Raw genomic sequence first — 16,257 nt, 5'->3', positions numbered from 1 at the left:
CTAACATCTCTCTGTCCTCTCAGCACCATAGAGCCTTACTTCACACTGTCTAACATCTATCTGTCCTCTCAGCACCATAGAGCCTTACTTCACACTGTCTAACATCTATCTGTCCTCTCATCACCATAGAGCCTTACTTCACACTGTCTGACATCTATCTGTCCTCTCAGCACTATAGAGCCTTACTTCACACTGTCTAACATCTCTCTGTCCTCTCAGCACCATAGAGCCTTACTTCACACTGTCTAACATCTATCTGTCCTCTCAGCACCATAGAGCCTTACTTCACACTGTCTAACATCTCTCTGTCCTCTCAGCACCATAGAGCCTTACTTCACACTGTCTAACATATCTCTGTCCTCTCAGCACCATAGAGCCTTACTTCACACTGTCTAACATCTCTCTGTCCTCTCAGCACCATAGAGCCTTACTTCACACTGTCTAACATCTCTCTGTCCTCTCAGCACTATAGAGCCTTACTTCACACTGTCTAACATCTCTCTGTCCTCTCAGCACCATAGAGCCTTACTTCACACTGTCTAACATCTATCTGTCCTCTCAGCACCATAGAGCCTTACTTCACACTGTCTAACATCTCTCTGTCCTCTCAGCACCATAGAGCCTTACTTCACACTGTCTAACATATCTCTGTCCTCTCAGCACCATAGAGCCTTACTTCACACTGTCTAACATCTCTCTGTCCTCTCAGCACCATAGAGCCTTACTTCACACTGTCTAACATCTATCTGTCCTCTCAGCACCATAGAGCCTTACTTCACACTGTCTAACATCTATCTGTCCTCTCAGCACCATAGAGCCTTACTTCACACTGTCTAACATCTATCTGTCCTCTCAGCACCATAGAGCCTTACTTCACACTGTCTAACATCTATCTGTCCTCTCAGCACCATAGAGCCTTACTTCACACTGTCTAACATCTATCTGTCCTCTCAGCACCATAGAGCCTTACTTCACACCTTCTAACATCTATCCGTCCTCTCAGCACCATAGAGCCTTACTTCACACTGTCTAACATCTCTCTGTCCTCTCAGCACCATAGAGCCTTACTTCACACTGTCTAACATCTCTCTGTCCTCTCAGCACCATAGAGCCTTACTTCACACTGTCTAACATCTATCTGTCCTCTCAGCACCATAGAGCCTTACTTCACACTGTCTAACATCTATCTGTCCTCTCATCACCATAGAGCCTTACTTCACACTGTCTGACATCTATCTGTCCTCTCAGCACCATAGAGCCTTACTTCACACTGTCTAACATCTATCTGTCCTCTCAGCACCATAGAGCCTTACTTCACACCTTCTAACATCTATCCGTCCTCTCAGCATCACAGAGCCTTACTTCACACTGTCTAACATCTCTCTGTCCTCTCAGCACCATAGAGCCTTACTTCACACTGTCTGACATCTTGGATTATGTCATATATTGTGTATTTAAAGGGCCAATCTGCAGTTGGTTCATCCATGTTTTGACTTTATACCCATTGATTCTTGAAGAATAGAACTTCTTTTCATACCCCAACGGAACCCCCAAAATAATATAAAAGTTAGTTTTATTGTTTTAAAAACAATGTACTTAAAAAAAAAGAAAACATAGTTTAAACTGCAGATTGTCCCTTTAAATTGAACCCTGTAAAATCTTTGCACTGAGCCTTCTTCTATTACCCCCCCTCTCTCTCTCCTTTAGGATGACACTGAGCCCTACTTCATAGGGATCTTCTGTTTTGAGTCAGGCATTAAGATCCTGGCTCTAGGATTTGCCTTCCATAAGAACTCCTACATAAGGAACGGATGGAATGCCATGGACTTCGTAGTAGTATGCACAGGGTGAGTGTTGAGAAACACACACACGCCCACACACACACACCCACTCCCACACAAATGCAAAGATAAACTCAAACATGAGTTAACACCAGTGTATACACAGTAGCCAGTAGACACAGTACGCCCGCACGCATGCACCCAAACACGCTACACACACATTCACTGAAACAAGAAGCTGCTGGGAACCACGTTGAAAACACAGACATTCACACCGACAAACAGATCATGTGATCACATGCTAGAGAGAGGGGAGTCATATATGTATGTATGTATGTATGTATGTATGTATGTATGTATGTATGTATGTATGTACAGTGGGGAGAACAAGTATTTGATACACTGCCAATTTTGCAGGTTTTCTTACTTACAAAGCATGTAGAGGTCTGTAATATTTTATCATATGTACACTTCAACTGTGAGAGATGGAATCTAAAACAAAAATCTAGAAAATCACATTGTATGATTTTTTAAGTAATTAATTTGCATTTTATTGCATGACATAAGTATTTGATACATCAGAAAAGCAGAACTTAATATTTGGTACAGAAACCTTTGTTTGCAATTACAGAGATCATTTGTTGGCTGTAGTTCTTTACCAGGTTTGCACACACTGCAGCAGGGATTTTGGCCCACTCCTCCATACAGACCTTCTCCAGATCCTTCAGGTTTCGGGGCTGTCGCTGGGCAATACGGACTTTCAGCTCCCTCCAAAGATTTTCTGTTGGGTTCAGGTCTGGAGACGGGCTAGGCCACTACAGGACCTTGAGATGCTTCTTACGGACCCACTCCTTAGTTGCCCTGGCTGTGTGTTTCGGGTCGTTGTCATGCTGGAAGACCCAGCCACGACCCATCTTCAATGCTCTTACTGAGGGAAGGAGGTTGTTGGCCAAGATCTCGCGATACATGGCCCCATCCATCCTCCCCTCAATACGGTGCAGTCGTCCTGTCCCCTTTGCAGAAAAGCATCCCCAAAGAATGATGTTTCCACCTGTACTCATCCTTCTTCTTCCTCCAAACACGGCGAGTTGAGTTTAGACCAAAAAGCTCTATTTTTGTCTCATCAGACCACATGACCATCTCCCATTCCTCCTCTGGATCATCCAGATGGTCATTGGCAAACTTCAGACGGGCCTGGACATGCGCTGGCTTGAGCAGGGGGACCTTGCGTGCGCTGCAGGATTTTAATCCATGACGGCGTAGTGTGTTACTAATGGTTTTCTTTGAGACTGTGGTCCCAGCTCTCTTCAGGTCATTGACCAGGTCCTGCCGTGTAGTTCTGGGCTTATCCCTCACCTTCCTCATGATCATTGATGCCCCACGAGGTGAGATCTTGCATGGAGCCCCAGACCGAGGGTGATTGACCGTCATCTTGAACTTCCATTTTCTAATAATTGCACCAACAGTTGTTGCCTTCTCACCAAGCTGCTTGCCTATTGTCCTGTAGCCCATCCCAGCCTTGTGCAGGTCTACAATTTGATCCCTGATGTCCTTACACAGCTCCCTGGTCTTGGCCATTGTGGAGAGGTTGGCGTCTGTTTGATTGAGTGTGTGGACAGCTTCTTAAAGAAAAACTAACAGGTCTGTGAGGGCCGGAATTCTTACTGGTTGGTAGGTGATCAAATACTTATGTCATGCAATAAAATGCAAGTGAATTCCTTAAAAATCATACAATGTGATTTTCTGGATTTTTGTTTTAGATTCCGTCTCTCACAGTTGAAGTGTACCTATGATAAAAATTACAGACCTCTACATGCTTTAAGTAGGAAAACCTGCAAAATCAGCAGTGTATCAAATACTTGTTCTCCCCACTGTATGTATGTATGTATGTATGTATGTATGTATGTATGTATGTATGTATGTATGTATGTATGTATGTATGTATGTATGTATGTATGTATGCTAGTGCTTGTGTGTGTGCATGTGTGCCTACGTGCCAATGTGTATGCGTGTGTACATGCAAATGTATTAAAACGTATGAAAATGAATGCACTCCCTACTGTCAGTCGCTCTGGATAAGAGTGACATCTCTGTTCAGTCTAACCCTGGAATGTAATGAAATTCCAAAGATCTGGAAATCAGCATTTGTCCTACCACTTTTAAAAGGGGGAGATCCAACTCTTTTAAATAATTATAGGCCAATCTCAAAGCTGTCACCCCTGGTGAAAATACTTGAAACCCTTATAAGTGAACAGCTAAAATAGTTTTTATTTACTAACTCTATTTTATCAATGTACCAATCGGGCTTCAGGAAGCAGCATAGCACAATTACAGCAGCCATGAAGGTTTTAAATGATATCACTGAAGCCATTGACAAAAAACAGCACTGTCTCACTTTTTATTGATCTCTCTAAGGCTTTTGATACAGTTGATCATGCTATACTAAGGCAGAGATTGTCGAGTGTAGGTCTTTCGGAGCATGCAGTTGCATGGTTTGCTAACTATCTGTCTGATAGAACTGAATGGTGTTCCCCAAGGCTCTGTACTTGGTCCTCTCTTATTCACTATTTTAAAAATGATTTAGACGAAATGTCCAAAATGCACAACTTCATTTTTATGCTGATACTGTTATTTACTGTTGTGCCTCGTCTCTTACAAAAGCTTTCCAGAACATGCAAACTGCTTTTTATACTGTTCAACATACCCTGTGTCAATTAAAGCTTATCCTCAATACTGACAAAACTAAACTAATGGTGTTCTCTAATGCAAGAAATAGACCTCTGAACCTTTCACCTATTACTACCTGTCAGGGCAAGGAGATTGAGGTTGTAACCTCATAAATATCTTGGAATTTTAATTGATGACGGCCTCTCTTTTAAATTGTATATTCAACAACTTACAAAACAATTGAATCTGAAATTGGGATTTTATTTTAGGAATAAGGCCTGTTTTTCTTTTGAAGCCAGAAGGAGGCTAGTGTCAGCTACATTTATGCCTTTACTAGACTATGGGGATATTTTATATATGAATGCTTCCGCTCAGTGTTTGAGAGCAATTGACACTCTTTACCATGGCACTTTGAGATTTATTTTAAACTGCAAAACCCTTACGCACCACTGCACTTTGTATACCAGGGTTGGCTGGCCTTCTCTAGTCACTCGTAGGCTCAGTCACTGGTAGACTTTTATTTACAAAGCCATTTTGGGTTTACTACCTTTTTATTTGTGCATTTTTATTGTTCAGAAATGTGGCGGGTACTCTCTTCGTTCGCTGGACTTTATCCAAATGTCCGAACTGAATTTGATAAAAGGGCTTTTATGTACTCTGCGCCATCGTCTTGGAACACCTTACAAAATACTTTTAAACTGGAAGAACTTGTCCCGATTGGTGTTTTTAAATCACTGATGAAGGATTTTGAGGCTGATTCCCTGACTGGTCAATGTTTTTAATTTGCTGTTTTATACTCTTGTGAATTCAATGGTTTTAACTAGATTACTTGTAGTTTTTCATGTTGTCTGTCTGTACATTTTTTTTGTAATGACTTGGTGCTGCCTATCTTGGCCAGGGTGCTCTTGAAAAATAGATTTTAATCTCAATGAGCCCTTCCTGGTTAAATTAAGATTAATAAATAAATAAAATAAGTGACTAAAATGTCAACAACAAAAAATGTGAGTGTGTGTGTGTGTGTGTGTGTGTGTGTGTGTGTGTGTGTGTGTGTGTGTGTGTGTGTGTGTGTGTGTGTGTGTGTGTGTGTGTGTGTGTGTCTGAATGCGTACATGCATTCCTACATGCAAATACTCGTGTGTGTTGTGCCGTGTGTGTATAAGTGTGTGTGTGTGTGTGTGTCTCTGCTCTCCCACCTTAGTGAGTGTACTCAGACAGAGACAGGATCACAGCAGCACTGCAGGGAGAGGCAGCCAGGGGAGAGAACAAATGTCACATCAACACTGAGAGAGAGGGCAGGGAGGATGAGAGAGGGCAGGGAGGATGAGAGAGGGCAGGGAGGATGAGAGAGGGCAGGGAGGATGAGAGTGAGAGAGAAAGCAAGAGAGAGGGTAGGAGGGGGAGTGGGAGAGAGAAAGGGGAGAGAGAGGGGGGAAAAGGAAATGGAGAAAATAATATATGAAGAGAATGAAGAGAGGAGAGGACACAGGAGACATGCACGCCTCTCTCCTACCTCCATTCCTATGACATCCTCATCTCTCTCTCTCTCTCTCTCTCTCTCTCTCCCGACATGTCCTCCAGCTATTGTCTGAGTGCTCTGTGTGCGTGACAGACTCTCTCATCCTCTTTTCCCCTGTTCCTCTCTCCCTCTTTTACTCCTCTTTACCTGTTTTGCTATGCCTCTGTCATCCCCTCTTTTTACTCTCGCCCTTCTCTCTATCCCTCTGCTCCTGTGTCGTTCTCTATCTATTTAGTTTCTTTCTCTCCCTATTCATCTGTTCATTTCTTTCCATCTCTCTCCCCTCTCTGCATCCATTATTGCATCCCTGTCATTCCCAATCTTTTTTCTAGCTTCCTTCCTCATTCCTTACTTTCCTGTGTACTCTTTCCTTACAGTAACAGACAGACAGAGTTGTGTGACAGAGAGATATCTCATTTAAATATAGTATCAATCCATAGGTTCAATAGGTTTTAGTGTTGGCATGTGTAGGTGTTCTGTGTATAGGTGTGTTTGTGTGTATTTGTACCCTTTATACTAAAGGGTCAGTAGCTGGGATTCTCTTTGTCTCTCTCTCTCAGTGTGTGTTACAGTGCTGTATAGTTAGTCATTGAGGTGCTAGTGAGTTGTACTCAAACTGACAGTCTGTCTCTATGACTTAATAGGCCAGACTATGAAACCTGCTCTGTCCTAACATACTTAAGTCTGAGAGAGAGAGAGAGAGAGAGAGAGAGAGAGAGAGAGAGAGAGAGAGAGAGAGAATAGTGGAAGTGAGTAATAGAAGAAGAGAGGGATAAGCTGGTTAGAGGTGGTTAGAGGCAGGTAGCCTAGTGGTTAGAGGCAGGTAGCCTAGTGGTTAGAGGAAGGTAGCCTAGTGGTTAGAGGCAGGTAGCCTAGTGGTTAGAGGCAGGTAGCCTAGTGGTTAGAGGCAGGTAGCCTAGTGGTTAGAGGCAGGTAGCCTAGTGGTTAGAGGCAGGTAGCCTAGTGGTTAGAGGAAGGTAGCCTAGTGGTTAGAGGCAGGTAGCCTAGTGGTTAGAGACAGGTAGCCTAGTGGTTAGAGGAAGGTAGCCTGGTGGTTAGAGGAAGGTAGCCTGGTGGTTAGAGGAAGGTAGCCTGGTGGTTAGAGGAAGGTAGCCTAGTGGTTAGAGGCAGGTAGCCTGGTGGTTAGAGGAAGGTTGCCTGGTGGTTAGAGGAAGGTAGCCTGGTGGTTAGAGGAAGGTAGCCTGGCAGTTAACCCACTGTTCCTCGGCCCGTCATTGTAAATAAGACTTTGTTCCTAAGTGACTTGCCTGTAATCCTGTGTGCGTCTCTCAGATCCCTCACGCCTCGCTGGGAGAGAGAGAGACACACACAGAAAGAGAGAGAGACAGACAGACAGAGAGAGAGACAGACATAGAGAGACAGAGAGAGAGAGAGACAGAGAGAGAAGGAGAGACATAGAGAGAGAGAGACAGAGAGACACACAGATAGAGAGAGAAAGAGAGAGAGACAGACAGACAGAGAGAGACAGAGAGAGAGAGAGACAGAGAGAGACAGAGAGAGAGAGAGAGACATGGAGAGAGAGAGAGAGAGACAGACAGAGAGAGACAGAGAGAGAGACAGAGAGAGACAGGGAGAGAGAGAGAGAGAGAGAGAGACAGAGAGAGAGACAGAGAGAGAGAGACAGAGATACAGAGGAGAGAGAGACAGAGAGAGAGAGAGAGACAGAGAGAGAGAGAGACAGAGAGAGACAGGGAGAGAGAGAGAGAGACAGAGAGAGAGACAAGAGAGAGAGAGACAGAGATACAGAGGAGAGAGACAGAGAGAGACAGACAGAGATACAGAGGAGAGAGAGACAGAGAGAGAGAGAGAGACAGAGAGAGAGAGAGAGAGCCACACACAGAGAAAGAGAGAGAGAGAGAGAGACAGAGAGAGAGACAGAGAGAGAGAGACAGAGATACAGAGGAGAGAGAGACAGAGAGACAGAGAGAGAGAGAGCCACACACAGAGAAAGAGAGAGAGAGAGGGGAGAGGAGGGGTGTAACTGTAGAAGCAATATACTTATAAAGAGAGATGGAGGTTTGTACAATAGTTGAGGGAGGAGAGAGAAGGGAATACCAAAAGGGGAAGGCAGATACATACACTACATTACCAAAAGTATGTGGACACTTGCTCGTTGAACGTCTCATTCCAAAATCATGGGCATTAATATGGGTTAGTCCCCCTTTGCTGCTATAAAAGCCTCCACTCTTCTGGGAAGGCTTTCCACTAGATGTTGGAACATTGCTGCGGGGACTTCCATTCAGCTACAAGAGCGTTAGTGAGGTCAGGCCTCTGATGTTGGCGATTAGGCCTGGCTCGTAGTTGGCGTTCCAAGTCATCCCAAATGTGTTCGATGGGGTTGAGGTCAGGGTTCTGTGCAGGCCAGTCAAGTTCTTCCACACCGATCTCGAAAAACAATTTCTGTATGGACCTCGCTTTGTGCACGGGGGCATTGTCATGCTGAAACAGGAAAGGGCCTTCCCCAAACTGTTGCTACAAAGTTGGAAGCACAGAATTGCCTAGAATGTCATTGTATGCTGTAGCGTTAACATTGCCCTTCACTGGAATTAAGGGGCCTAGCCGAACCATGAAAAACAGCCTCAGACCATTATTAATCTTCCACCAAACTTTACAGTTGGCACTATGCATTGGAGTAGGTAGCGTTCTCCTGGCATCCGCCAAACCCAGATTTGTCCGTCGGACTGCCAGATGGTGAAGCGTGTTTCATCACTCCAGAGAATGCGTTTTCACTGCTCCAGTGTCCAATGGTGGCAAGCTTTACACCACTCCAGGCAACGCTTAGCATTTCACTTGATGATCTTAGGCTTGTGTGTGGCTGCTCGCCCATGGAAACCCATTTCATGAAGCTCCAAACTACAGTGCCTTGGAAAAGTATTCATCCCCCTTGGCGTTTTTTCCTATTTTGTTTCATTACAGCCTGTAATTTAAATGTATTTTTATTTGGATTTCATGTGGTTAGAGTGTTGGACTAGTAACCGGAAGGTTGCAAGTACAAACCCCCAAGCTGACAAGGTACAAATCTGTCGTTCTGCCCCTGAACAAGGCAGTTAACCCACTGTTCCTAGGCTGTCATTTTAAATAATAATTTGTTCTTAACTGACTTGCCTAGTTAAATAAAGGTAAAATAAAAAAACGAAGAAAAAAAATGGACGTACACAAAATAGTCCAAATTGGTGAAGTGAAATTTAAAAAATAACTCAAAAAATGTAAAAGAATTATAAAAAGAAAAGTGGTGTGTGCATATGTATTCAGCCCCTTTGCTATGAAGCCCCTAAAAAGGATCTGGTGCAACCAATTACCTTCAGAAGTCACAATTAGTTAAATAAAGTCCACCTGTGTGCAATCTAAGTGTCACATGATCTGTCACATGATCTCAGTATATATACACCTGTTCTGAAAGGCCCCAGAGTCTGCAACACTGCTAAGCAAGGGTCACCACCAAGCAAGTGGCACAATGAAGACAAATGAGCTCTCCAAACAGGTCAGGGACAAAGTTGTGGAGAAGTACAGATCAGGTTTGGGTTATAAAAGAATATCAGAAACTTTGAACCCACAGAGCACCATTAAATCCATTATTAAAAAATTGAAAGAATATGGCACCACAACAAACCTGCCAAGAGAGGGCCGTCCACCCAAACTTACAGACAAAGCAAGGAGGGCATTAATCAGAGCGGCAACAAAGAGACCAAAGATAACCCTGAAGGAGCTGCAAAACTCCACAGCGGAGATTGGAGTATCTGTCCATAAGACCACTTTAAGCCGTACACGCCACAGAGCTGGACATTATGGAAGAGTGTCCAGAAAGAGCCATTGCTTAAAGAAAGAAACAAGAAAACACATTTGGTGTTCGCTAAAAGGCATGTCGGAGACTCCCCAAACATATGAAAGAAGGTACTCTGGTCAGATGAGACTAAAATTGTTTTTTTTTTGCCATCAAGGAAAATGGTAAGGCAATAAAATAGAAAAAATGCTAAGGGGGGTGAAAACTTTCGCAAGCCACTGTAACAGTTCTTGTGCTGACGTTGTTTCTAAAGGCAGTTTGAAACTCGGTAGTGAGTGTTTGCAACCAAGGAAATATGATTTTTATGCACTACGCCTTTCAGCACTCGGCGGTCCCGTTCTGTGAGCTTGAGTGGCCTACCACTTTGTGGCTGAGCCGTTGTTGCTTCTAGACGTTTCCACTTCACAATAACAGCACTTACAGTTGACCGGGACAGCTCTAGCAGGTCAGAAATGTTATGAACTGGCTTCTTTCGAAAGGTGGCATCCTATGACGGTGCCACGTTGAAAGTCAATGAGTTCTTCAGCAAAGACATTCTACTGTCAATGTTTGTCTATGGAGATTGCATGGTTGTGTGCTCGATTTTACACACCTGTCAGCAACAGTGTTGCTGAAATAGCCGAAGCCACCAATAGTAGTGTATATCTATGTATATGTTGTAAAGGGAGTAGGAAAGGAGAGCACATGAAAGGAAGATAAATCATGAAATAGAGGGAGAAGAGAAAATAGAATGAAAAGAGAAAGGATAGACAGATAACAAGGGATAGAAAGAGATGGAGAGAGTGAGGGAGAGAGAGAGTCAGTGAGAGAGAGAGAGGAGGAGCGGAACAAGCGAATGAGAGAGAGTGTGTGTGTGTGTGTGCTGCTGCAGTAACCTGTTTTTAGCTGCTGCAGATGATCAATCACCCAGTACAGCCTTGAGACACAGGAACTCTCCCCCTCTCTCTCTGTCTGTCACTCTCTGTCCCTCTCCTTCGCTCTCTCTCTCTCTCTCTCTCTCTCTCTCTCTCTCTCTCTCTCTCTCTCTCTCTCACTCTCTCTTCCTCTTGGTCTCTCTCTACCTCTCTCTCTCTCTCTCTCTCTCTCTCTCTCTCACTCTCTCTTCCTCTTGGTCTCTCTCTACCTCTCTCTCTCACTCTCTCTTCCTCTTGCTCTCTCTCTACCTCTCTCACTCTCACTCTCACTCTCTTCCTCTTGCTCTCTCTCTACCTCTCTCTCTCTCTCTCTCTCTCTCTCTTTGTGTCTCTCTCTCTCTCTTTGTGTCTCTTTCTCTCTCTCTCTCTCTCTCTCTCTACCTCTCTCTCTCTCTCTCTCTCTCTCTCACTCTCTCTTTGTGTCTCTTTCTCTCTCTCTCTCTCTCTCTCTCTCTCTTTGTGTCTCTTTCTCTCTCTCTCTCTTTGTGTCTCTTTCTCTCTCTCTCTCTCTCTTTCTCTCTCTCTCTCTCTCTCTTTGTGTCTCTTTCTCTCTATCTCAACCTTTTTCTCTGTCTCTCTGTGTCTATAACTCTTTCTATCTCATTCTCTCTTTCGCTCTTTCTCTCTTTTTGTCTCTCTCTCTTTCATTCATTTTTCTCACATGCATACACACACACACACACACACACACACACGCGCGCGCTTCGCACTTATACACAGATGTCACACACACATACACTGCTCCCAGCTGTGGTCTCTATGGTTAGCTCCTTTTGAATGGCGATTTTTCTTTTAGAAGTGTTGCTCTTTGAAGATGAAAAGCTACTGCCCTTTCTACCCACCTCTGCCCTGACACTTTGATACTACAATGACCAGGGGATGCATACATGCACACACAATACACATTTACACTTCAAACACATGCTCACTTTTCCTTCACACACCTATAAACCGTCTTCTTCTCAGCATATATACTGAGGCACATTGCCAAACAACACACTTAATACACATGCAGTATATGACTATACAGGAAGGAAGGAAGGAAGGAAAGAAGGAAAGAAAGAGAAAGAGAAAGAAGGATGGAGGGAATATGATAGGCTCATATATTTTCTCATCCCCATAAGAATTGTGAGTGTATCTGATCCTAGACCTGTGGATAAGGCAATGTAACTGTGGTCTATGGTAGTGGCCGTGTCTGAATACTTGTACTTGAGTAGAATAGAACGTTTTATATGTGAATTTTCTGAACTGTAGTATGCTTTAAATGCCAGGATGTAATACTGATTTAGGCTTTTCATCTAGTAGAATTGGATGCACACTACTGGGGAAGAGATCTTTCCAGACCCAGTGTGATTGACAACAGCTGATAATTACGTAAGATGCCTTGCTGTACAAACTGAATGTAATTGAGCATTAGATGACACATTCTAAGGATGGATGACCTAGTACGTTGATATTTGTTGCTCACTGCATTTGTTTTTACTAAACAGTACGTTCTATATAGTATGTAGCATGATATGTACGCAACATGTAGGTTGTGTATGCAAGTTAGATTTTGGACACGGCCATTGAGTTCTATCCGTAGTAGGACAGTGAGGAGCTGTCCATTGTAGAACAGTTTGGAGAACAGAGAGGAGCTGTCCATTGTAGAACAGTGAGGAGAACTGTGAGGAGCTGTCCATTGTAGAACAGTGTGGAGAACAGTGAGGAGCTGTCCATTGTAGAACGGTTTGGAGAACAGTGAGGAGCTGTCCATTGTAGAACAGTGTGGAGAACAGAGAGGAGCTGTCCATTGTAGAACAGTGAGGAGCTGTCCATTGTAGAACAGTGAGGAGAACTGTGAGGAGCTGTCCATTGTAGAACAGTGTGGAGAACAGTGAGGAGCTGTCCATTGTAGAACAGTGAGGAGCTGTCCATTGTAGAACAGTGTGGAGAACAGAGAGGAGCTGTCCATTGTAGAACAGTGTGGGGAACAGTGAGGAGCTGTCCATTGTAGAACCGTGTGGAGAACAGAGAGGAGCTGTCCATTGTAGAACAGTGTGGAGAACAGAGAGGAGCTGTCCATTGTAGAACAGTGTGGAGAACAGAGAGGAGCTGTCCATTGTAGAACAGTGTGGAGAACAGTGAGGAGATGTCCATTGTAGAACAGTGTGGAGAACAGAGAGGAGCTGTCCATTGTAGAACAGTGTGGAGAACAGTGAGGAACTGTCCATTGTAGAACAGTGTGGAGAACAGAGAGGAGCTGTCCATTGTAGAACAGTGTGGAGAACAGTGAGGAGCTGCCCATTGTAGAACAGTGTGGAGAACAGAGAGGAGCTGTCCATTGTAGAACAGTGTGGAGAACAGTGAGGAGCTGTCCATTGTAGAACAGTGTGGAGAACAGAGAGGAGCTGTCCATTGTAGAACAGTGTGGAGAACAGAGAGGAGCTGTCCATTGTAGAACAGTGTGGAGAACAGAGAGGAGCTGTCCATTGTAGAACAGTGTGGAGAACAGAGAGGAGCTGTCCATTGTAGAACAGTGTGGAGAACAGTGAGGAGCTGTCCATTGTAGAACAGTTTGGAGAACAGAGAGGAGCTGTCCATTGTAGAACAGTGTGGAGAACAGTGAGGAGCTGTCCATTGTAGAACAGTGTGTAGAACAGTGAGGAGCTGTCCATTGTAGAACAGTGTGGAGCTGTCCATTGTAGAACAGTGAGGAGCTGTCCATTGTAGAACAGTGTGGAGAACAGTGAGGAGCTGTCCATTGTAGAACAGTGTGGAGAACAGAGAGGAGCTGTCCATTGTAGAACAGTGTGGAGAACAGTGTGGAGCTGTCCATTGTAGAACAGGGTGTAGAACAGTGAGGAGCTGTCCATTGTAGAACAGTGTGTAGAACAGTGAGGAGCTGTCCATTGTAGAACAGTGAGGAGAACTGTGAGGAGCTGTCCATTGTAGAACAGTGTGGAGAACTGTGAGGAGCTGTCCATTGTAGAACAGTGTGGAGAACTGTGAGGAGCTGTCCATTGTAGAACAGTGTGGAGAACAGTGAGGAGCTGTCCATTGTAGAACAGTGAGGAGCTGTCCATTGTAGAACAGTGTGGAGAACAGAGAGGAGCTGTCCATTGTAGAACAGTGAGGAGCTGTCCATTGTAGAACAGTGTGGAGAACAGTGAGGAGCTGTCCATTGTAGAACAGTGTGGAGAACAGAGAGGAGCTGTCCATTGTAGAACAGTTTGGAGAACAGTGAGGAGCTGCCCATTGTAGAACAGTGTGGAGAACAGAGAGGAGCTGTCCATTGTAGAACAGTGTGGAGAACAGTGAGGAGCTGTCCATTGTAGAACAGTTTGGAGAACAGAGAGGAGCTGTCCATTGTAGAACAGTGAGGAGAACTGTGAGGAGCTGTCCATTGTAGAACAGTGTGGAGAACAGTGAGGAGCTGTCCATTGTAGAACGGTTTGGAGAACAGTGAGGAGCTGTCCATTGTAGAACAGTGTGGAGAACAGAGAGGAGCTGTCCATTGTAGAACAGTGAGGAGCTGTCCATTGTAGAACAGTGAGGAGAACTGTGAGGAGCTGTCCATTGTAGAACAGTGTGGAGAACAGTGAGGAGCTGTCCATTGTAGAACAGTGGAGAACAGTGAGGAGCTGTCCATTGTAGAACAGTGTGGAGAACAGAGAGGAGCTGTCCATTGTAGAACAGTGTGGAGAACAGTGAGGAGCTGTCCATTGTAGAACAGTGTGGAGAACAGAGAGGAGCTGTCCATTGTAGAACAGTGTGGAGAACAGAGAGGAGCTGTCCATTGTAGAACAGTGTGGAGAACAGAGAGGAGCTGTCCATTGAAGAACAGTGTGGAGAACAGAGAGGAGCTGTCCATTGTAGAACAGTGTGGAGAACAGTGAGGAGGAGCTGTCCATTGTAGAACAGTGTGGAGAACAGAGAGGAGCTGTCCATTGTAGAACAGTGTGGAGAACAGTGAGGAGGAGCTGTCCACTGTAGAACAGTGTGGAGAACAGAGAGAGCTGTCCATTGTAGAACAGTGTGGAGAACAGTGAGGAGCTGTCCATTGTAGAACAGTGTGGAGAACAGAGAGGAGCTGTCCATTGTAGAACAGTGTGGAGAACAGTGAGGAGCTGTCCATTGTAGAACAGTGTGGAGAACAGAGAGAGCTGTCCATTGTAGAACAGTGTGGAGAACTGTGTAGAACCATTGTAGAACAGTGTGGAGAACAGAGAGGAGCTGTCCATTGTAGAACAGTGTGGAGAACAGTGAGGAGCTGTCCATTGTAGAACAGTGTGGAGAACAGAGAGGAGCTGTCCATTGTAGAACAGTGTGGAGAACAGTGAGGAGCTGTCCATTGTAGAACAGTGTGGAGAACAGAGAGGAGCTGTCCATTGTAGAACAGTGTGGAGAACAGAGAGGAGCTGTCCATTGTAGAACAGTGTGGAGAACAGAGAGGAGCTGTCCATTGTAGAACAGTGTGGAGAACAGTGAGGAGCTGTCCATTGTAGAACAGTGTGGAGAACAGAGAGGAGCTGTCCATTGTAGAACAGTGTGGAGAACAGTGAGGAGCTGTCCATTGTAGAACAGTGTGGAGAACAGAGAGGAGCTGTCCATTGTAGAACAGTGTGGAGAACAGTGAGGAGCTGTCCATTGTAGAACAGTGTGGAGAACAGAGAGGAGCTGTCCATTGTAGAACAGTGTGGAGAACAGTGAGGAGCTGTCCATTGTAGAACAGTGTGGAGAACAGAGGAGCTGTCCATTGTAGAACAGTGTGGAGAACAGAGAGGAGCTGTCCAGTGTGTAGCTGAGAACAGTGTGGAGAACAGTGAGGAGCTGTCCATTGTAGAACAGTGTGGAGAACAGAGGAGCTGTCCATTGTAGAACAGTGTGGAGAACAGTGAGGAGCTGTCCATTGTAGAACAGTTGGAGAACAGTGAGGAGCTGTCCATTGTAGAACAGTGTGGAGAACAGTGAGGAGCTGTCCATTGTAGAACAGTGTGGAGAACAGTGAGGAGCTGTCCATTGTAGAACAGTGAGGAGCTGTCCATTGTAGAACAGTGTGGAGAACAGTGAGGAGCTGTCCATTGTAGAACAGTGTGGAGAACAGTGAGGAGCTGTCCATTGTAGAACAGTGTGGAGAACAGAGAGGAGCTGTCCATTGTAGAACAGTGTGGAGAACAGAGAGGAGCTGTCCATTGTAGAACAGTGTGGAGAACAGTGAGGAGCTGTCCATTGTAGAACAGTGTGTAGAACAGTGAGGAGCTGTCCATTGTAGAACAGTTTGGAGAACTGTGTGGAGCTGTCCATTGTAGAACAGTGTGGAGAACAGTGAGGAGCTGTCCATTGTAGAACAGTGTGGAGAACAGTGAGGAGCTGTCCATTGTAGAACAGTGTGTAGACCAGTGAGGAGCTGTCCATTGTAGAACAGAACAGAGCTGTCCATTGTAGAACAGTGTGGAGAACAGAGAGGAGCTGTCCATTGTAGAACAGTGTGTCCATTGAGAACAGTGGAGAGGAGCTGTCCATTGTAGAACAGTGTGTAGACCAGTGAGGAGCTGTCCATTGTAGAACAGTGTGGAGAACAGTGAGGAGCTGTCC

At 44.8% G+C, this 16,257-nt stretch overlaps 1 protein-coding gene across 1 annotated transcript in view; it reads left to right on the top strand.

The window, feature by feature from the left end:
* The window catches only part of LOC115125699 (voltage-dependent P/Q-type calcium channel subunit alpha-1A-like), a 71,978-nt gene that overhangs the window by 16,273 nt on the left and 39,448 nt on the right, over window positions 1-16,257 (top strand). Inside the window, exon 3 of the mRNA XM_065010946.1 lies at window positions 1,708-1,847. Within this exon, the coding sequence (XP_064867018.1) occupies window positions 1,708-1,847 (140 nt within the window). The remainder of the gene's footprint in view (window positions 1-1,707; window positions 1,848-16,257) is intronic.

This window comes from Oncorhynchus nerka, linkage group LG26 (genome assembly GCF_034236695.1).
Source record: "Oncorhynchus nerka isolate Pitt River linkage group LG26, Oner_Uvic_2.0, whole genome shotgun sequence".
Lineage (NCBI taxonomy): Eukaryota > Metazoa > Chordata > Actinopteri > Salmoniformes > Salmonidae > Oncorhynchus > Oncorhynchus nerka.
Note: the sequence above shows the minus strand (reverse complement) of the source record. Positions and strands in the feature narration are given on the sequence as shown.